We start from the raw sequence: 23,258 nt of genomic DNA on the forward strand, positions 1-23,258 counted from the left end.
ATTCTGTGGTTTTCTCATCATTTTTATCCCAAATTTAACATTCTTATATTGTAGATTTCCTGGAACTGAAATCTCTCAACTTTTGTTTGTCTAAAAAAGTCTCTAACCTTCATTACTCACTTGTGCAGAGAATTTTAGAGTGACAATTTTTTTTTTTTTCTTTCAGGCTTTTAAAAATACTACTCTTGAATTCTGGTTTTCATAGTTTATGATGAGAAACATATTGTTATTCTTATTTTCATTTCATAGAACATAAATACCATCTTTTTCCCTTTGGTTGTATTTAAAATTTTCTTTTTTTAACTGGCTTTAGCAATTTGATGTGATGTGTCTTGATATGCTTGGCAGGGGGGTGTTTTGCTTGGGACTTGTTGAGATTCTTTGATATTTGAGCTTATATTATTCATAAAAATCAGAAAATATTTTTGTCGCTATTTCTTCAAAATTTTTTCTGTATCCCCCTCTTTTGCCTTTCCTTCTTAGATGTCAATTACATCTATGTTCAATGACTTGATATTTTCCCACAAGCTACTAATGCTTTTTTTCATTTTTTTCCCCATCATTGTTTATTACATCTCTCTGCATTTTAAAGTAAATGTAAACTCTAAATCACTAATTACAGGGCTTAGTTCCAATCCCAGCACTAATCCCAACTAGTTTATCTCATTTCCAAATATTACAATTTTAATCTCTGAAATGATTAATCATTTGAGTCTTTTTCCTGTCTTCTATTTTTTCTAATTTTTCTCGTTTTTCTTACATCTCTGGACATACTTATATGGTTTATAATAACTATTTGAGATCCTCATCTACTATTTCCATCATCTCTGTTATTTTTACAATCTGTTTCTAATGATTAATTTTTCTGTCTTGTTATGGGTGGTTCTTTCCCTGATTCTTCACATGCCTAATAATTTCAGATTGGACACTGGAGTGATTTTATATTCTTTGATTTTGCTGTATTTCTTTAAAGATCAACAGACAGTTGCCCCTGGGGTTGAGTTACACTGGATCAATTTGATTCTTTCAAGACTTCCTTTTATTAAGCTTTGTGAGGGTAGGTTCAGAGCAAAACCTTTTGCATCTGTTTGGGCTCCCTCTCCCTGGGCTACAGCAAACTATCTTTGTGCAGTAACCTGGGACTTGCCTCATTTATTTCCCTTTTCTCAGGGATCATAATCCTGTAATGCTTATTGTCTGATAACTAAAAACACTCTATGTTTACCTTTTGCCTAGTTTTCTAGATGCTCATAATAGAAGGGCAATTCCTATATCAGTTAATCCTTCATGAGTTCTACATTTTCACTTTGATGAAAATAAACATTCATTCACAAGAAGGGTGTGAAGTCATAGACATCTGGCTGCCATCTATCTCCATCACTTCTAATTTCCTCATCTGTACAATAAAAATGATGGTATTCATCTCACAGAATTGCAGGAAAAATAGATAATGCATATGTATAAATATTTAATAAGGAATATGGAAAATGTAGTACATTTATCATTATGTTTCTGGATGGTAAATGACTTTCATTTGTTTTTGTTCACTGTATTTTCTAAATAATAAGAAGTTTAGAAAAATTAATTCATTACTCTTATAATATTTAACAACATATTAGAAACATTACAGATGACTCTTTGTAAATGTTAAATACAATACATGAATATAATTTGAAAATATCCATAATTCCTGAGTGTGGGGGATTTTAAGGCACATTATAGGACTATAATTAAGCTTTTATTGTAGTAGCTGTAATGAGTATTCTTCAGATTAAAGACTGAGTTTGATAAAGAGGCTCCTGTAAAAGAACGAAGATGATGAAACAAAGGACACAGTAGCTTAATGGTTCTACTCTTCCTTATCATGCAAAGGGGACTAATGCTTCCTTAGATAAATAGGGCCAAGCAACACCTCTCTCTTTTTATATAATCAAATACCATTAACCCATAGGATTGTGATTTAAGGTTTGTGTAAAATTCATGGCAGAGCTTCCAACATATATTCAATTGTCTTTCCTTTAACTTTATTAGGACCTAGTAAGTTATTTGGCTCTTAAATCTTTTTCTTGTGTGTGTGTGTTTTTTTTTTTTTTTTGAAGAAAAAACATTTGACCAAGTAGCTTTTATAGAATCAAAATTTTCTCTCGGCCTATGGTGAAAATTGTCTAAAATAAAATGACATTTATAGCTTATAGGTTTAAGGACTATACTTATATAAATCAAACAAGATCATATCCAGTGACATGTTAGTAGATAATTTACATTTAGATATCCTGGATTAAAAAGGAGTACTGAAAAAGTGCTAAAAAATAGAAATATAGCTATCAGTAGATAAAGAAATTTTTAGTTAACAATGCTTTAGTTAGTACTGCTTCTGTGAGTGATAAAGCACAAGGTAGAATAAAATTATCTAAAATACCATTACCCTTCAGATTTTCAGCTCATTTTCATAAATATCTAGCAAATGAACAGAATATTAGAGATAATCTGATAAGAACAGGAAAAATGAAGAGTATTTTGAAATTAATTCTGGAAGTGATTTGGTTAATTTATTATGATATTTATTCCTAAATGCACAGTCATAATAAGATGATCTAGATTCCTATATATACAAAACTAAAATAAAAAGTCAAGAAAAATCTTACAATTCCATTTAGTTAAATAATGATGGCAGTAGCATTAGGTTTAAATACACAGAGAAAAAAACATACATCATTGTGTTAACAGTGCCACATCTGGGCAGTCAACTTTCTGGTGCTTTTCTCTTCAAGTTGAATATAACGAATTCCTCTTCGGGATACGTACTACCCAGAGATGAACAAAAGCACCTGATTTTTCTCCCATCTTTGGTACTTCCAACCAAAAGTACCATTCTACTATAACTTTTTAGTCACATGAATCTTGCAGATCACTTTGACCTTATGATTTCAATCTGAACAAAACAGATTCCTCTTTGTTAAAAATAAAAGGGAAAAAAAGTAAATAGGAAACAACCTGAAACTGAGCACTGATGCTGGGAGGTTTCTTCTTCTTGTGCAAATGAAGAAGAGACTTGGTAATGCGATCCTGTATGGTCAAACTTGTCAGATGCTTTAAAGACTTTACTTCTAGCAAATGCTGAAAAACAGGAGGAAAAATCAAATTCTTCACATAAATTGATCTAAAAATAGGAAAAACAAAGTTGTAAGCCAGTATTTATTATTCCTATGTATGACTGTGGTGAATATGGGAAATTAATATTCATTATCCACTCTACCCATCTTCTGCTTTCTTGCAGAAGTTGATCAGCTAAAAAGAAACTGCATTTCTCAGACTCTCACATCTCAGGTTCTGGATGTGATTAAGTTCCACAATTCCCACAGGTTAAACTGGGAAGGTCTAACCAAAGCAGATTCAAGGGATTAGATCTGATAAGACAGAGTGCCTGAAGAATTATGGACAGAGGTTTGTGACATTATACAGGAGGCAGGGATCAATACCATCCCCAAGGAAAAGAAATGCAAAAAGACAAAATGGCTGTCTGAGGAGGACTTACAAATAGCTGTGAGAAGAAGAGAAGCAAAAGGCAAGGGAGAAAAGGAAAGATACACCCATTTGAATGCAGAGTTCCAAAGGATAGCAAGGAGAGATAAGAAAGCCTTCCACAGTGATCTATGCAAAGAAATAGAGGAAAATAATAAAATGGGAAAGTCTAGAGATTTCTTTAAGAAAATTAGAGCTACCAGTGGAACATTTCATGCAAAGATGGGCTTGATAAAGGACAGAAATGGTATGGACCTAACAGAAGCAGAAGATATTAAGAAGAGGGGGCAAGAATACACAGAAGAACTATACAAAAAAGATCTTCATGACCCAGATAATCACGATGGTGTGATCGCCAACCTAGAGCCAGATATCCTGGAATGTGAAGTCAAATGGGCCTTAGGAAGCATCACTATGAACAAAGGTAGTGGAGATGATGGAATTTCAGTTGATCTATTTCAAATCCTAAAAGATGATGCTGTCAAAGTGCTGTACTCAATATGCCAGCAAATTTGGAAAACTCAGCAGTGGCCACAGGACTGGAAAAGGTCAGTTTTCATTGCAATCCCAAAGAAAGGCAATGCCAAAGAATGCTCAAACTACTGCAGTTTTGCATTCATCTTACATGCTAGTAAAGTAATGCTCAAAATTCTCCAAACCGGGCTTCATCAGGACCTGAACTGTGAACTTTCAGATGATCAAGCTGGATTTAGAAAAGGCAGAGGAACCAGAGATCAAATTGCCAACGTCCGTTGGAGCATCAAAAAAGCAAGAGAGTTCCAGAAAAACATCTATTTCTGCTTTACTGACTATGCCAAAGCCTTTGACTGTGTGGACCACAACAAACTATGGAAAATTCTGAAAGAGATGGGAATACCAGACCACTTGACCTGCCTCTTGAGAAATCTGTACGCAGGTCAGGAAGCAACAGTTAGACTGGACATGGAACAACAGACTGGTTCCAAATAGGAAAAGGAGTACGTCAAGGCTGTATATCATCACCCTGCTTATTTAACTATATGCAGAGTACATCATGAGAAACGTTGGGATGGAAGAAGCACAATGGAATCAAGATTGCCGGGAGAAATATCAATAACCTCAGATGTGCAGATGACACCACCCTTATGGCAGAAAGTGAAGAAAACTAAAGAGCCTCTTGATGAAAGTGAAAGAGGAGAGTGAAAAAGTTAGCTTAGAACTCAACATTCAGAAAACTAAGACCATGGCATCTAGTCCCATCACTTCATGGCAAATAGATGGGGAAACAGTGGAAATAGTGACAGACTTTATTTTTGGGGGCTCCAAAATCACTGCAGATGGTGACTGCAGCCATGAAATTAAAAGACACTTGCTCCTTGGAAGAAAAGTTATGACCAACCTGGACAGAATGTTAAAAAGCAGAGACATTACTTTGCCAATGAACGTCCATCTAGTCAGATCTATGGTTTTTCTAGAAGTCATGTATGTATGTGAGAGTTGGACTATTTGAACTGTGGTGTTGGAGAAGACTCTTGAGAGTCCCTTGGATGGCAAGGAGATCGAACCAGTCTATCCTAAAGAAAATCAGTCCTCAATATTCTTTGGAGGGACTGATGTTGAAGCTGAAACTCCAATACTTTGGTCACCTGATGCAAAGATCTGACTCACTGGAAAAGACCCTGATGCTGGGAAAGATTGAAGGCAGAAGGAGAAGGGGACGACAGAGGATGGGATGGCTGGACGGCATTACCAACTCAATGGACATGAGTTTGAGTAAACTCTGGGAGTTGGTGATGGACAGAGAGGCCTGGGGTGTTGCAGTCCATGGGGTTGCAAAGAGTCAGACACTGCTGAGCTACTGAACTGAACTGATTGAACCAAGGCAGAGGGTTTGGCTACCAGCTTGTTTCTGCCACCAAACACGTATACAAAAGTGGTTCAGCTTTCTGTGGCCCCAGTGTCCAGGCACTACTTTTGAGAGTGCTGAGAGACAGCATGCAGGGCATCTGTGTTGTCAGTGCAACTCTAGTAAAAGCACCTTAGTAAGGAAGCCAATAATAATAGCAGCTTCTCCATGAGCCTGGAAGCAGGTGCAATGATCGCAGCGTCCTCATTTTCTAGCTTTTGGAGTACAGCTGAGGTCAGTTCTGCTCTGTAACTTCTGATGATTTCTGTAAGCACCTCTTTGAATTAATACCCTTTATACTTAAAACGGAGAAGGCAATGGCACCCCACTCCAGTATTCTTGCCTGGAGAATCCCAGGGACAGGGGAGCCTGGTGGGCTGCCATCTATGGGGTCGCAGAGTCGGACACGACTGAAGCGACTTAGCAGACTTAGCAGTAGCAATACTTAAAAAGGGGGCTTCCCTGGTGGGTCAGATGGTAAAGAATCTACCCTCAATGCAAAAGATCCGGATTCACTCCCTGGGTTAGGAAGATCCCCTGGAGAAGGGAAGGGATACCCACTCCGGTATTCTTGCCTAGAGAATTTCATGCACAGAGGAGCCCGGTGGGCTACAATTCATGGGGTTGCAAAGAACTGAGCACCAAGGAGCAGTATTTTCTTCTTTTACCATTTAAACATATCCACGGTGATTAGTAACTTGCAGTTGAATCCTGACTCATAGAGACAATAAATTAAATTCAATCCCTAGACTATTCAGTAAGCCAGGAACACATAAACAGGAAAACAAAAATACAGTGCCTTATCAACCTGCATCCTTAAATCCTAATTATTAATCTTAATAAGATAGGAGTTACACATAAAGCAACTAAAGAATACAAAACAGGGTATTAATAAAGGATTTTGGAGCTTCTTTTAGCCAATCACTAATCAATTTTGAAAATCCTACTAATTTACGGCAGTGAGTTTGTCAATGGAAAGAACCTATCTATACAGATGCACAACAATATGTTATTTATAAAGCAGAAAAAGTTTCATTGTATGAGAAGCAGAGATTTGAGTTAAAAGCATGATAAATATAGAAGACTAAACAGTATTAATTTTGACAATATAAACATCAAAAAATAAAAACTTCCAAGTGGTAATTTAAGTATAATACACATTTAAACGATTCTACCTAAGGAAAAAAAAAATTTCCAACACTTACCATCTATATATAAGAACAGTAAAAAAAAAAAAAAAAAAAAAGCTTAAAAGAACATGTCCTATAATCATAAACAAGCAGAAGACTTCAAAAGACAGTTCTCAAAATATACATGACAAGTAACATGATGACAACCAATGTCGCTTTAATCAAAAAACACACCTTTTCTTTAAGGAGATTTACTGCACGTTCAATTGACAAACATAAAAAGACTGATAAAATTCAGTATACATAAAACAGGCATATTTATGTATTGTTCTTAGGAGTGAAAATCCTTATAACCTTCCTGATATTAAGCAATTTCTTGTCAAGGTATTTATCTAAGGAGAGATCGAATATAACTTCTGACAATGTACTTCAAAAATATAGTGAAAAATTCTGACTAGAGATAACGAATTACATGAAACTTTTTTCATGAAGTTCATCCACACAACTGAACAGTGTACAGACCTAAAAATACTATAAACCTATATTCTGACATGGAGAAATATCTGCAAATACTCTTGACCAAAAAAAGTCACACAAAACAATAATAATATTTACATAAATATATAATGGTATGTGTGTGTTGAATTTTCAAAGCTTTTACTTAAGTTGAAATGCTTCCCTTCATGGAATTTAATTGAAAAGCCGAACAAACAAAAAAACCCAAAACAAAAAATCCACATTCATTCTTATCTGCAGATCTTTCCCAATTTTTTCATTTGGAATATTAGACCTTTACACGGGTTGATTTTTCTTAGTATTCAACTTATAGCTTAAATACCCAAACTTTTTCATAAAGTTATTAGTTGCATACCCCAAAAGCAGCCCACCTGTATGCTAATAGTATGTCATTTCATCTTCCTCTTTGCATATAATATCATCTACATCTTTTATTGTTTTTCTCTTTCTCTGAAAGAATCACTACAAGACAGCAAGAGTTCTTGGACTAGACTGTCTATCCCTACACGAACAACATCTAAAAAGTGTCTGGTTCTGCATGTGCCGTGCTCAGTTGCTCAGTCGTGTCTGACTCTTTGCAACCCCACAGATTGTAGCCCACTAGGCTCTGGTGTCCATAGAGATGCTCCAGGCAAGCATACTGGAGTGGGTTGCCATGCCCTCCTCCAGGGGATCTTCCCAACCCAGGGACTGAACCCAGGGTTGGGTCAATCTCCCGCATTGCAGGCAGATTCTTTACTGTCTGAGCCACCAGGGAAGCCCCTGGTTCTGCAAACTTAATATTAGCTGGATGAATGAAAGAATGGTTAACAAGTAATGATTTTTCAACAGTGTTTCCTCAGACTTATGCCCATGAAACTCATCATGATTAGATCTATCAAGAAATATTCAATGATTACTACAGATCTGGTTTTGTTCTAAGTGGGCAGAATACATCGCATTTAAGTACAAGGAAACGGACTATAAGGACATTAAAAAAAATAAATGATAATCTCAGGGTTACTCCGATTTATGAAGATAAAACAGTGCAAGGAAGAATGGAGATATAAGGCAGAGCAGAACAAGGCAGTGGACAGGAGGAAAGAAGCCAAGAAAGAGATAAAACCAGTTAAGGGACAGTTTCAATAGCCCAGCATGATGTGACAAGGACTGAAATGCAGGTCCAAGATCTAGCAGAAAACAGATAACGGATTTAATTCCTTTCTTAGGTCTTCTGTTCATTATCTACTTTATTCCTTTCTTAACTCCATCTTCATTGTTTAGTTTATTCAGATTAGTCAATTCATTCTTTTTTAAACAATTATTTACTGCCTGCTGTGCATGGTATGGACCTAACAGAAGCAGAAGATATTAAGAAGAGATGGCAAGAATACACAGAAGAACTGTACAAAAAAGATCTTCATGACCCAGATAATCACGATGGTGTGATCACTGACCTAGAGCCAGACATCCTGGAATGTGAAGTCAAGTGGGCCTTAGAAAGCATCACTACGAACAAAGCTAGTGGAGGTGATGGAATTCCAGTTGAGCTATTCCAAATCCTAAAAGATGATGCTGTGAAAGTGCTGCACTCAATATGCCAGCACATTTGGAAAACTCAGCAGTGGCCACAGGACTGGAAAAGGGTAGTTTTCATTCCAATCCCAAAGAAAGGCAATGCCAAAGAATGCTCAAACTACCACACAATTGCACTCATCTCACATGCTAGTAAAGTAATGCTCAAAATTCTCCAAGTCAGGCTTCAGCAATATATGAACCGTGAACTTCCTGATGTTCAAGCTGGTTTTAGAAAAGGCAGAGGAACCAGAGATCAAATTGCCAACATCCGCTGGATCATGGAAAAAGCAAGAGAGTTCCAGAAAAACATCTATTTCTGCTTTATTGACTATGCCAAAGCCTTTGACTGTGTGGATCACAATAAACTGTGGAAAATTCTGAAAGAGATGGGAATACCAGACCACCTGACCTGCCTCTTGAGAAATCTGTATGCAGGTCAGGAAGCAACAGTGAGAACTGGACATGGAACAACAGACTGGTTCCAAATAGGAAAAGGAGTACATCAAGGCTGTATATTGTCACCCTGTTTATTAACTTATATGCAGAGTACATCATGAGAAATGCTGGACTGGAAGAAACACAAGCTGGAATCAAGATTGCCAGGAGAAATATCAATATGCAGATATCAAATCTCAGATATGCAGATGATACCACTCTTACGGCAGAAAGTGAAGAGGAACTAAAAAGCCTCTTGATGAAAGTGAAAGTGGAGAGTGAAAAAGTTGGCTTAAAGCTCAACATTCAGAAAACGAAGATCATGGCATCTGGTCCCATCACTTCATGGGAAATAGATGGGGAAAGAGTGGAAACAGTGTCAGACTTTATTTTTCTGGGCTCCAAAATCACTGCAGATGGTGACTGCAGCCATGAAATTAAAAGACGCTTACTCCTTGGAAGGAAAGTTATGACCAACCTAGACAGCATATTCAAAAGCAGAGACATTACTTTGCCAACAAAGGTTAGTCTAGTCAAGGCTATGGTTTTCCCTGTGGTCATGTATGGATATGAGAGTTGGACTGTGAAGAAGGCTGAGCGCCGAAGAATTGATGCTTTTGAACTGTGGTGTTGGAGAAGACTCTTGAGAGTCCCCTGGACTGCAAGGAGATCCAACCTGTCCATTCTGAAGGAGATCAGCCCTGGGATTTCTTTGGAAGGAATGATGCTAAAGCTGAAACTCCAGTACTTTGGCCACCTCATGCGAAGAGTTGACTCATTGGAAAAGATTCTGATGCTGGGAGGGATTGCGGGCAAGAGGAAAAGGGGACGACGGAGGGTGAGATGGCTGGATGGCATCACTGACTCGATGGACGTGAGTCTCAGTGAACTCCAGGAGTTGGTGATGGACAGGGAGGCCTGGCGTGCTGCGATTCCTGGGGTCGCAAAGAGTCGGACACGACTAAGCGACTGATCTGATCTGATCTGTGCAAGGTGCTGTAGATACAAATATTAAGAAGATATTGCTCATGCTGTTAAAGAGAACTAAAATGGATAATAAACTTATCTTCAAGGTTTGAGCCTGAGTGACTACAAAATTCAGTAGGGCAGGAACACAGTAAAATCTCTTAGGGCATAAGTCTGAGATATGAGCAGGATGTCACAGTAGAAATGTACAACAGTGGAACTGCGGGTAAAAGACTGGAAATTTAAAGGCAGATCAAATTATAGATATATTTAATAGAAGTGATTGAAGGTTTCAAGGTATGAGAGGGAAAGTACTCTCTAGAAGAAGAAAGTACTATCCAAACAGAACTATATTAACAGAGGGCTAAGGGCTGTTGGAGGTAACATGTGTTTAATATTTGCCTGTGTTTATTCAGAATGGTAAAAAAAAAAAAAAAGCATTCTAAATCCTGCCTTTATCAATAAAATGAGATGCTAGAGGTGCCCTTAATACAAGTAACTGAATCTTATTTCCAGTAGCAATAAAAGTTGTAGGAATATGTACATCAATGATTCACACTCAAGGTAAGAAAGCAGTTTCAGATTTCACAAAAGAGCAAAAAGGAAAAAAAGTTTAGGTTATTTGCATTGCTCCTGCTTCCTTCCATACCACATATAAAACTAACTTAATGCAACAGAAAGAACTTAGTCAGAAATGACCATGGTCAATGAGGATCTAGGATCTGCTAATTTAATTTTATAAATATAAAAATTTATTTTGTCTTGGTTTGAACTGGACTGCAAGAAACAAGCAAAACATTCACTAAGCATAATTAGAAAAAATAAGGTATATTTAAATAAGGGTAGGAATCTAAGATGAAGAGTGAGGTTACTAATCAAACTACACATTATACATACATGTATGTACACATATAAGCCACAAATTCAACTCTAACATTTTGGTAGAAAATATGAAGAAAGTAATTATTTACTGAATACTAATCATGCACATGGGCTGCCCTGGTGGCTCAGTGGTGAACACATGCTGCCAATGCAGGAGACAGAGGTTTGATCCCTGGGCCAGGAAGATCCTCTGGAGTAGGAAATGGCAACCTACTCCAGGATTCTTTTTTTTTTTTTTTCCACTCTAGGATTCTTGCCTGGGAAAACCCATGGACAGAGGAGCCTGGTACACTACAGTTCATGGGGTCACAAAAGAGTTGGACACGACTTAGCAACAACAACAATAATCATGCACATACCAAATATATATATTTCATCCTAACGTATATTATCCCCCACATCACAAATGAAGAGACAGAAGTTAAGACAAGTTAGAGAATTTACTCCAAAGATCAGAGAGCAAGTAACAACAGATCCATCATTTGAATGTAAGTCAGTTTTACTCCAAGGTCTATACTCTCATAGACTATGTTGCCTCTCTAATATTAAATATATGTACTTGAATACACAAGACATGTATACCTGTGGTGGATTCATGTCAATGTATAGCAAAACCAATACAATACTGTCAAGTAATTAGCCTCCAATTAAAATAAATAAATTTATATTGAAAGAATACACAAGACACTAAAATAAACAAAAAATTAGCTGTATTTAATTTTTAAAAATTGAGAAACAGATGGGATTCCTGTGATTGATAACTGAATGGTATTATTGACTTCAGATGTATCTAACATATTCTTGTTGACTATCATATGAAGTTTAAGAAGTTACAAAACAGTGTATATATAGATACAAGGAGTCACTCTGCTGTACAGCAGAAATTAATACATTTTAAATCAATAGTTCAATTTAAAAAATAAGTTATCCATCTGAAGAGAATGAAAAGAACAGGGCAAACACTAGATCCACAGGTGGCATTCAAAATACTAAAAGGCTAATGAGACAGTGAAGGAAAAAAAAGAAAGACAAATGAACAATAACAAATATTTGACAAAGAACAGATATGGTCTCCTCTCCTCTCTACATAAAATTTTTCATGATAAGAACATAATCACAAACCACTCAGTAAATTTTCTTTGTGGTTTAAAACACATTTTCCACTACCACAAACCACATCAGCAATGCATTCAATTTTATTAGGAAATATAAGGCGACTCAAGTAGAAGGAAAAACTACCGATTCATTTTCTTGTTTCTTAAACTAGAGAATTTTGAGAATAAACAGCCCTTTTTCAGTTCTTTTAAAATTTTTGAATTATGTTCATTAACAAAGTTAATGACAGGACTCTTTGGAAGGGCACAAGAGACAGAAAAACTCTAAGACTGTTCTTTAGTAAATCTAATAAACATTTTGGCAAGCAGATTAGAGTAAGCAAATTACAAGTCCTGGGTCAAATTATGCCCATTGTTTTTATAAGATTTCTATGGTTGAAAAAACTTACATGAAATTCAAGTTTCAGTATCCATAAATAAAGTTTTATTGGAATACAGTCACAGTCATTCAGTTACATACTGTCTACACCTGCATTTGTGCTATGACAGCAGAGCCAAGTAGTTATAACCCAGACCAGATGAGCCTGCCAAGTCTAACTGGACCTTTACAGAAAAACCAGGCTAACTAATGTTAATGATGATGACAGAAATTATTTTTAAATCAGATAAAATTTTAAAATTTTTAATTAGATAAAATTCAGAATGTCTCCTTAACCTGATTTAAGGAGAAATGAAAAAAATCTATGCAGAGGCAATTACTCAACAAAAATTTACATCTATATTCAGAAGCTTTTCAAACACTAGAAAGTGAGATACATCACAAATATTCACCAGCATTAAGTTTTGCCATTTTATAGTAACATCCAGCATTATTTCTAAAATGGTTTTAACTGAACATACACAATCTGTATTTTGGGTACAAATAAGATATTTCTTGTTTATGATTTCTAAAGATTGTTTGCATGAATAATTAAAAAAAAATCATGAAGTGAGGCACAGAGGAAAAAATATTTTCATAATACTCACCTTTGGAAGCCCCGGTTTGGATTTGAAATTTTTGTTTCTCCTATAGAGACAAATCTTACATTAGAAGGAAAAAAAAAACAACAACATCGGAAAGATGAATTTCAAGTTCTCTACAAAAAGAACATTATATACCCACTTCCAAGTTATAGGTCCTTTAAATGAAAACACTGTCTAATTCAACTAAGCAGGCACCTTTGGGAAGGAAGGATAAGCAAAGTAAAGACATGCCTGCTCCGTAATACAGGTACAAACAGACTGAGCTTGATGATCAGTAACATAATGTAGATTCAAAGTTCAAGTTTCATTTTCTTTTGGACCCTAACAGGGCTCTGCATTCTTAACCTACAGAGGCTTTGTTTCTGTCATTTTAAACTTAAAAAGATGCCTAATTTCATGAATTATTAAAATGTACTTTTCACTAAGACTTATGATCTTCCATTTTCAGAAACTATAAATTCTGCTCTGCTCTTTTATTCCTTATTCATAATTCAATATCACACTTCGATCAAACCTTTTTTTTTTCTTTAATGGCTACAAAAAAGGAATAAAACCCAGTGCTTATGAACATGGGCTGGGGAATCAGGAAGACCTGGGCTTGTTGAATCTGAGCTCTATCACCTACCAAGGTATGATTTTAATCTCTTTAAAATTTGGTTTCATTATGTAACAGTGTAAAAATGATAATGTAAGACAAAGTAAGAATGATAATACTATCAACCTCACAGAGTTGCTGTGAAGATTAAATGTGTTTATTCAAAATTCTGGAATGTAGCATGACATATAAACTGAGCCTATTAACACTGTTAAGAGATGACTTAGGGATTAAGAAATATAATCCAGTCACACTTCTAGCTAACGGTCAAAAAATATGCTTTGGAAGTGTTTTAAATATATTGATATGGGTAGGTAAGAACTTTTTACTGGTCCACCATGCGTGGTTAATATCTATATCCTGAAACCAGTTCTACATCAGGTAAGGAGAAACAGCAGGTTTTGGCAAGTATTATGTATCACCATACAGGTGCCCCTTGAACAACACAAGTTTAGACTGTAAGGGTCCAGTTACACATGGAATTCTTTCAACATGAACTACAACAGTACTACTTGATCTGACATTGGCTGAATCTGTGGGTGTGGAATCACAGATACTGAGGAGCAGTGGATATGGAGGGCTGACTATAAGAAACACACAAATTTTCCATTGTGTAGAAGGTTGGCACCTCTAACCCATGCAGTGTTGAACGGTCAACCGTTATGTGGTCCCATTCACCATTCTGTAAGAGATTTACCTGCCCAACTTGTTAAGACTGCCAGAATTAAAGGGCAATTGCAGTTAAAAACTAGGAATCCTAAAAAAAAGCTAACAGTATTTGCTCTCTCTGGATGTAGAGTCTGTAAAACAGCAATAAAGAATCATCTCCGTAAGTATATTCAGTCATGACCTCCTAGTAAGATGAAAACAAATAAACAAATACCAGCTTTATAATATATGAGACTGTCACAGTTCTAAATTCTGACTACTTTTCAATCTTGTTTCACTTAAAATTCCACTCATGAAAATAATGCTTCACAATTACCTCTCTTCTTTTTTAGCCAGAAAATTTAAATCAGTTATAAAAAAAGGCAAGCGATATTGTTGATCAATACTAACGTGAGAATCCCATGGGCTCTCTCCAAGAGTTTGCTGCTAGCTGAATTAGCGAATATCCCATCTTTATCAAGCAAGGAGGTGTTACTTGATAGTTTACTCTGGCGAATCCCAGTTCTGCCATTCCAGGCAAAATCAAATGTTTCACTGTAAAAATTAAATATAGTACAATTTCCTTAATTGAGACATCCCTAACATTCCAGAAATTTCTTTTAAAAGTAAAACAAAGCTTTAAACATGAAAGTTAAAATTTAGAAAAAATACTAAACCAGCAGAAAATGGTTTTATCAAAGAGATTACTGATCAATTTGGGCTAATCTTTTAGTCTCCCAGAACCAAATATTTCTAGGATTCTACCACATTCACATTCAAAAGTACATGATGAGCACACCATATAGCTAACCGTACCATTCAACAATCAGTAAATAATATAACATATTATAAGATACTGTCATGTCTTCTGTCTTTGTTTCAGGTCCAAAATCCCACAGCAAAAGAGACACTGATGTATAGAACAGTCTTTTGGACTCTGTGGGAGAGGGAGAGGGTGGGATGATTTGGGAGAATGGCATTGAAATACGTATAATATCATATATGGAACGAGTCGCCAGTCCAGGTTCGATGCACGATACTGGATGCTTGGGGCTGGTGCACTGGGACGACCCAGAGGGATGGTATGGGGAGGGAGGAGAGAGGAGGGTTCAGGATGGGGAACACATGTATACCTGTGGCGGATTCATTTTGATATTTGGCAAAACCAATACAATATTGTAAAGTTTAAAAAAAAAAAAAAGTAATCTTGAAACTGTTAAAGAGGGTACTGTTAATTTAGATACCTGGGTGAAGGTAAAAAACAACTAAAAACTTATCCTATAAATATGATTAAAAATGTTCTGGACCCCCATCATGAGGCTGTTGGATAGCCTATGAGAGAGCCTATAGCGGTAGATGGTAGTAGGTCTCCACCTTCTGCGCAGATCATATTTTCTGCCATTGACAAAGAAAAGGAGGGAGACTGTGCTCTACCTCCAGAGGACTGAGAGGGCTTACAGGACGCTGCGGCCGGGCGCCCTGGTGAGCCCCCTCTCCCTCTACACAAACCTTAAAAATTTATCCAACAATTTCTGATTTAAGGCGACTACCCCACCTCCGCTTGCACTTCCCAGGGCCTAGGAATTCTCCAGTTTACATCCAAAGCCTCTCAGAACATTGCCTAAGGTTGAAAAAGATAAAAAAGTTTTCTTTTAAACAAAGGAGCTTTTAAAGAATATACAATATACATACAGAGCCTGCTCCTTGCAGAAAAACCCCCTCAGGGGGGCCTCACCCAAGCAAAAAAAAAAAAAAAGAAAAAAGAAAAAAAAAAGTATATATTAGCCCAAGTGTAACCACTTCTTTGAGTTTCACTTCTTTTCTGAGAATATTCAATGTACGTAAAATAGAAATAAAAACTGTTTGCTTTTTCCCTGTTAACTATCTTTCATTAGTTTAATTTACAGGCCTATAGCCACTGAACCTAAGAAGGCAGAGGACAGTTTCATACCATAAAATTTGATGTATATAACATTATCAAAACAATAAAACTATAGAAAAGAACAGGTTAGTGGTTGCCAGAGACAGGAAAGGGACATGAAGAAGAAGAAGAATACAAATAAGCAGTATGAATTAATTCTTTTATGATGATGAAAGAGTTCTGCATGCTGACTGTGGTGCTGGTTACACAAATCTATGTTGCTGTTGTTTAGTCACTAAGTGGTGTCTGACTCTATTGGGACCCCATGGACTGTAGCCCACCAGGCTCCTCTGTCATGGGATTTGCCAGGCAAGAATACTGGAGTGGGTTGCTATCTCCTTCTCTAGGGCATCTTCCCGACCCAGGGATTAAACCTGTGTTTTCTGCGTTGGCAGGTAGATTCTTTATCACTGAGCCACCAAGGAGATAAAATTGCAAAGAAACTACATATATACAAACAAAGATTTATTTTAAATGGTGAAAACTATAGTCTAGTTAATATTAATGAAACAATGTAATTTTCCTGGTTTTGATAATGTACTACTACTATATAAGATTCTTTTAAGGAAAACTGAATGAAGAGTACATAGAACTCTAAAAACTATATTTCCTTTGTACTCTTTTTGAAACTATTTAAAAATGGGATATAACCTTAAAATATTTATTTTCCCATTAGTTCTTTACTTAAATTATACCACTTTTTAGATAGCCAGGACAATATCTTCAACATCTTTTAATAGCTTTGTTCTATCCTCCCGGTCAAGTTTCTAATGAAGAACAACAGAAAATAATCAAACATGAAAAACTTTATCTATAAAAATTTTCATGAATACCAAAAAATTAGAAACAACCTAAATAGCCAACAATTGGAAATAAATGAAGAAATCATGTCATAACCACACCAATGGGAGTCTATAAGGTCATTAAAAATCATGTCATAGAATAGTTATTTAATGGCATAAAAAATTGTCTGCATATATTATCAAATCTAAAAGTACTGCTGCATGGTATGGTTTTGTTTAAGACAATTATATTTATACATAAGGAAAGAAGAATATATATAAGAAAAATTTTATGGGCAAAGTAGACATTTGCTGAAACAAGATATATGTATCATCAAAAAAGATACACAAATCACCAATGAGCACATAAAAAGATGCTGAACATGATTATTAGGGAAATACAAACCAATGCTACAGGAGATACTACTTTAATCCCATTAAGACAGGCAATAACAAAACAACAAGGATGTGGAGAAATTGGAACCTTTATCCATTACTAGTGGGAAGGTAATGAAGCCTTTATCTCTCACTCAAGGAAAATGTACACAGCTAAAAACAGATTTATATTTGCATTTCCTTGTTTCACAAGTGAAGTCACTCAGTCGTATCTGACTCTTTGCGACCCCATGACAGTAGTAGACTATGAGGCTCCGCCGTCCATGGGATTTTCCAGGCAAGAATACTGGAGTGGGCTGCCATTTCCTTCTCCAGGGGATCTTCCCAACCCAGGGATCAAACCCAGGTCTCCTGCATTGCAGACAGACGCTTTACCGTCTGAGCCAAAGACTACCTCAATTCTTCGTCCTAGATCACCACCAAATTGGTTGTTCCACTCTTATATTTATGACTCACTAATTAGGAATATTCCATAGGTAAGGTCCAAAAACCTCTACTCAGTATATACAAGCTAATAATTTCATGACTCATTTGATTTTCTAATTATCTGTTTTTCTATCCTCTCCATCTTCTCACCAATTTTCTCTAAAATATGTCTAAAATAAACTCACCAGTACAACAAATATGAACTGGAAGGATCTCCTGTTAAGGCTACTAGCTGGTTTTATCCTGATAACATTACTTCAGTGCCAAATATCTTTCTTTATTGTATGCAAAGGAAAAGAATCAAGCTAGTGTGATCAATTTCTCTGTGAAGAAGGGTCTCATAAATGAGCTTATACACACATCTTTACGAAATTAGACTGTCTTTCCATGAATCCCTAAATTCAGTTAGCTGCTTGAACCCAGAATGATTAATCTTAAACCAAAATATCAGACTATTTCAACTAATGTATAAAAACAGAAGCCCATACAGATCACCTCAGACATCCAAAATTGAAAGCAGTACAAAGAAACACAAACTTGGGAATTCCCTGGTGGTCCAGTGGTTAGGATATGGCACTTTCACTGTGGTGGCCCAGGTTCAGTCCCTAGTCGGGGAATTAAGGTCCCACAAGCCACTCAGAGCAGTCAAAAAAAAAAAAAAGGAAAGAAAGAAAGTCCATGTGTTCCTGTGGCGGATTCATTTCGATATTTGGCAAAACTAATACAATATTGTAAAGTTTAAAAATAAAGTAAAATTTAAAAAAGAAAGAAAGAAAGAAAGTCCATAAATTAGGAATTAGGAAATTTATAAGCATTAAATTGCTTTGGGAAATGCAACAAGTCACAGTTCCTTTTTTTTTTTTCACACAAATCAAGAAAATGAGATCCTTAGGTTAGGGATCTCTAATGACCAGGGTAAGAACACTGCCAGTATATTGAAATAAAGGTACATAGGATCACCAGATTAATGATTTCATTTGTTCTTGAGTAAAATCTAACATGCACATATAATGGTGATTTTTGTCAGCAGCCAACTGCCATACATACACTACAAAGATAGTAAGTCATTCAATCATTCAATTTGCTGACATTAAAGATAAGTAGAGTTGAGGTCAGATACCTGGGCTGTGAAAGTTCTTGTAGGTTAAAACAGTGAACCAAGACTTCTTATTATACGCAATAAAGAGTTGTAAAAAAGTTGTGGAGCAGAGAAGTGACAATATACATTAGAAAGACATAGTAACTCAAAATGGAAAACCTGATCAATGAAGTTAAACCATAATTCTAAATACTAAATAGATCATCCTAATTTTAGTGTCTTACCAGGGCACTAAGAAGCTCAACTCTCTCGATGTTCAAAATGTACCCAGAAAACTTTAGATACTAAACAATGTTCTTTTGCTCATTTAAAATACAATCTTTATAAAACAGTATGTGCAAAGGAAACAGGAGTTTTAATTACAAACTCAGAAAATTACTTGTACTTGTTACTTTCAAATTTTACTCAAGAATTCTTCACTGAATATGGTAAAGGTAAGCTGCGATTACCACATTCATCAATAAAAGATACTGGAGTGTTTAAATGTGGCAAAAGTTTAAAGAAAAGGTTTCAGATGGTTTGATATAAATCAAATTACTCAGTTATTACTTACCAGTAAGATTTCTCCATGGAAAGAAGAAAAAACCCATTACTTTTGCAAAAGATATAAAATGCCAGAAAAGTCTCAGAAATGAAAACATATGAACTCATTTTTAATCATTCTAGGGAAACTTTTTGTAATTGCACAACCATTTTACCAGAAGCAATCTTAGACAATATACTCTATTGTTAACTCTAACCTTATTATACCTTTTATAAAAGTTTTAAGAAGGTTTTTTTAAAGGCCTGATTTTCTTCATATTTTTAAAGCCCCAGAAGTATTATTACTAAGAATTCGAGCTATTTCTTCTGTACTTCCTTGAAAACATAAACCAAACATACTTACTGTTGGTTTTTTTCATTTAGAGTATTCATGCCCTGGAGATCAGAAAGAGGTGTTCTGGGATTTTTCCGAGTTATATCTAGTGTATAGAAAGCAAAAATTTTCAATCAATGCTACCAGAAACTAAACACAAAACAGTTTTTCTAAGATCAAATGAAATTAATATACTTAAATAGCAAATATTGCTAAACATATCAGAAACATCTATACTTGATCTTAGCCAAAGGCTGAGAAGCGATATCAGAAACATCTAAATAAAAATATGAACCAAGTCCCATGACTGTTACTTATAAATCTTAGTCAACAATGAAACCAATTAGGGAATTTAATAATAAATTCTTTACATTCTTCTCTCATTTAAATATATTTAGGAAATCCAAGGGTAACTGGGCTGAAGGCCTAGAAGTATACAAGTTCTTTTATTATTTTAATATTAAATATTTAATCATTTAGTGTCCAAAAAATTCTTAATTTATTTGCATCACTTTTCAGCAACAGTATATTGCTGACATGAATTATAGATTTTAGAAATCAATTAATCTTATAAAGACACTGATAATCAAAGACGATGAATTGCTTCCTCAGAAATAACAATATTTTTTATTTTATTTTTTTAGAAATAACAATATTTTTTAAACTAAAACTCTAATTTAAAAAATAAGCAGGAGATTTGAATAGACATTTTTCCCAAAGAAGATGCACAGATGGCTCACAAGCACATAAAAAGATGCTCAACTTCATTAATCACCAGGGAAATGCAAATCAAAACCAAAATGAGACATCACTTCACACCAGTCAGAAAGGCTATCATTAAAAAACACAAACAATAAGTGCTGGCAAGGATGTGGAGAAAGGCAGTGCTCATACACTACTGATGGGGATATAAATTGGTGCAGCCACTGTGAAAACAGTATGGAGGTTTCTCAAAAAACTAAAATGGAACTACTACATGATCGAGCAATTCCACTCCTGGATACACATCTGGAAAAAATGAAAATGCTAATTTGAAAAGACACATGCACTCAATGATCACAGCAGTCCTGTTTATAACAGCTAAGTAATGGAAGCAACCCATGTGCCCATCAGCCAACAACTGGCATAAGAAGATGTGGTGTATGTGTAGGTACACACACACACACACACACACACACAGAGGCATATTACTCAGATACTAAAAAAAATAAAATACGGCCATCTGCAGCAGTGGAGAGACCTAGAAAATATTATGCTTAGTGAAATAAGTCAGACAGAGAAAGACAAATACTATATATAACTTATATGTGGAATCTAAAAAAAAAATACCAATGAGTGTATATGTAAAACAGCAACAGACTCACAGATACAGAAAACAAACTTGTAGTTACCAAAGAGGAGAGGGAAGATGGAAGGGACACAATAGGGATATAGGATTAAGAGACAGAGATTACTATATATAAAATAGTAAAAGTATTTCTACTTGAGATAAAAATCTTGTATGTGGAAAATACTAAGAAATTCACAAAACAATATTAGGACTATTATTAAATAAGTTAAGCAAAATTACAAGATATAAGATCACTATTTAAAAATCCACTTTTTTTCTATACAATAGCAACTAACAATTGGAAATGAAATTAAGAAAACAATCCCATTAATAATAGCATTAAAATAATATAAAAGGAATGAGTTGAACAAAAAAATACAAAATATATACTGAAAAACTACAAAGTATCTTAAAAAATAATTTAAAAAGGAAACCTAAATAAATGGAAAGCCATCTCTGCTCATGGACTGGAAAACTTAATACTGTTTTAAGATTGCAATGTTCCCAAATTCATTTATAGATCAATGCAATCTCTCTTAAAATTCCAGCTATTTGTTTTTTTTTTTACTAAAATGAATAAGCTGACCCTAAAATTGATATGGCAATACAAATGGCCCAGAATAGCAAAACTAATGTTGAAAAAAGAGAACACAATTGGACATACTTTCTGAATGAAAAACTTACTATAAACATATAGTAACTGAGACAGTATAAAGATAGACAAATAGATCAATGGAAAGGAACAGAGACTACAGAAATAAACCTTTACATGTATGATCAAAAGAAATTTGACAAAGGTGCCAAGACAATTCAGTGAGAGAAGAATAATCTTTCAACATAAACTGAGAAAACTAGATAACCACACGGAAAAGAATGAAGTTGGTGATCCAGTGGTTAACTTTGCCTTCCAATGCAGAAGGCAGGGGTTTGATCCCTTGTGGGGAAGCTAAGATCCCACATGCCTCATGGCCAAAAATTCAAAACATAAACAGAAGCAATACTGTAACAAAGACTTCTAAAACAGTCCACATCAAAAAAAAAAAAAAAAACAAGAATGAACTTGGATCAAAGACCAAAATATAAATGGTAAAAGTACAAAACTCTTAAAACATGGGAGTAAATATTTCTGACCTTGGATTAAGCAATAGTTCTATAGCTATGACATCAAAAGAATAAGCAACCAGAGAGAAAAACTGATAAACAAGAAATTATCAAAATCTAAAACTTTGGGGTTTCAAAGGATTCTATATCAAGAAAGTGAAAAGGCAATCCATAGAATGGTAGAAAATGCCAAATCAAATATCTGATGAGAAACTTGAATCTAGAATATTAAAAGAACTTTCGCAACTGAATAATATTAAAACAACCCAATTTTAAAAAGAACAAAGGATATGAATAGGCATTTATCCAAAGATGACAAGCAAACGGCTAATACGTACATAAAAAGATGTTCAATATGATTAGTCACCAAAGAAATGAAATTAAAACCATGAGATTGTACTTCACACCCCCTGTGCATGCGTGCTAAGTCACTTCAGACATGTCCGACTCTTTGCAACCCCATGGAGCCCACCAGGCTCCTCTATCCATAGGATTTTCTAGACAAGAATACTAGAGTGGGTTGCAATTTCCTCTCCATCACACACCCTAGCATAACTATAATAAAAATTACAGATAAATGTTGGCAAGGACACGTAAAAACTGGAACCTTGTATATACTCATATGCATGTGCTGCATGCTCAATCATCTGACTCTGTGACCCCATGGACTGTAGCCCACCAGGCTCCTCTGTCCATGGGATTCTCCAGGCAAGATAACTGCAGTGGGTTGCCATTTCCTCCTCCAGGGGATCTTCCCCACTCTGGGATCGAACCCACATCTCCTGTGTGTCCTGCACTGCTAGGTGGACTCTACCACTGTACCACCTGGGAAGTCCTTCATGAATACACTGCTGAATGTGAAATGACACAGTTACTTTGGAAAACAGCTAGCAGTTCAAGAAAAAATTAAAGAGTTGCCATTTGACCCAGAAATTTCACTACTAAGTATATCACCCAGGAGAACTGAAGACATAACATCTATACCCATATAAAAACTGTTACGGAAAACATATGTCTTGGGATCAACAAATTCAGATAGAACTTTGAACAACTTTATTTTCTTACATATCTGAATGCATTGATTTCATTTCACTTATCCAATTCCTAAGTCATGGATATAAATTATCCTTATG

General features: G+C 35.4%; 1 protein-coding gene across 16 annotated transcripts in view; it reads right to left on the reverse strand.

The window, feature by feature from the left end:
- Window positions 1–23,258, reverse strand: part of MYO9A (myosin IXA) — a 257,820-nt gene that overhangs the window by 84,021 nt on the left and 150,541 nt on the right. For all 16 annotated transcript variants that reach the window (XM_061430254.1, XM_061430252.1, XM_061430257.1 and 13 more), the window contains 4 exons: window positions 19,725–19,800; window positions 14,626–14,769; window positions 12,975–13,014; window positions 2,995–3,117 (listed from right to left, as the gene is read on the reverse strand). In XM_061430254.1, coding sequence (XP_061286238.1) covers window positions 2,995–3,117; window positions 12,975–13,014; window positions 14,626–14,769; window positions 19,725–19,800 — 383 coding nt within the window. The remainder of the gene's footprint in view (window positions 1–2,994; window positions 3,118–12,974; window positions 13,015–14,625; window positions 14,770–19,724; window positions 19,801–23,258) is intronic.

Source organism: Bos javanicus, chromosome 10 (genome assembly GCF_032452875.1).
Source record: "Bos javanicus breed banteng chromosome 10, ARS-OSU_banteng_1.0, whole genome shotgun sequence".
Classification (NCBI taxonomy): Eukaryota; Metazoa; Chordata; class Mammalia; order Artiodactyla; family Bovidae; genus Bos; species Bos javanicus.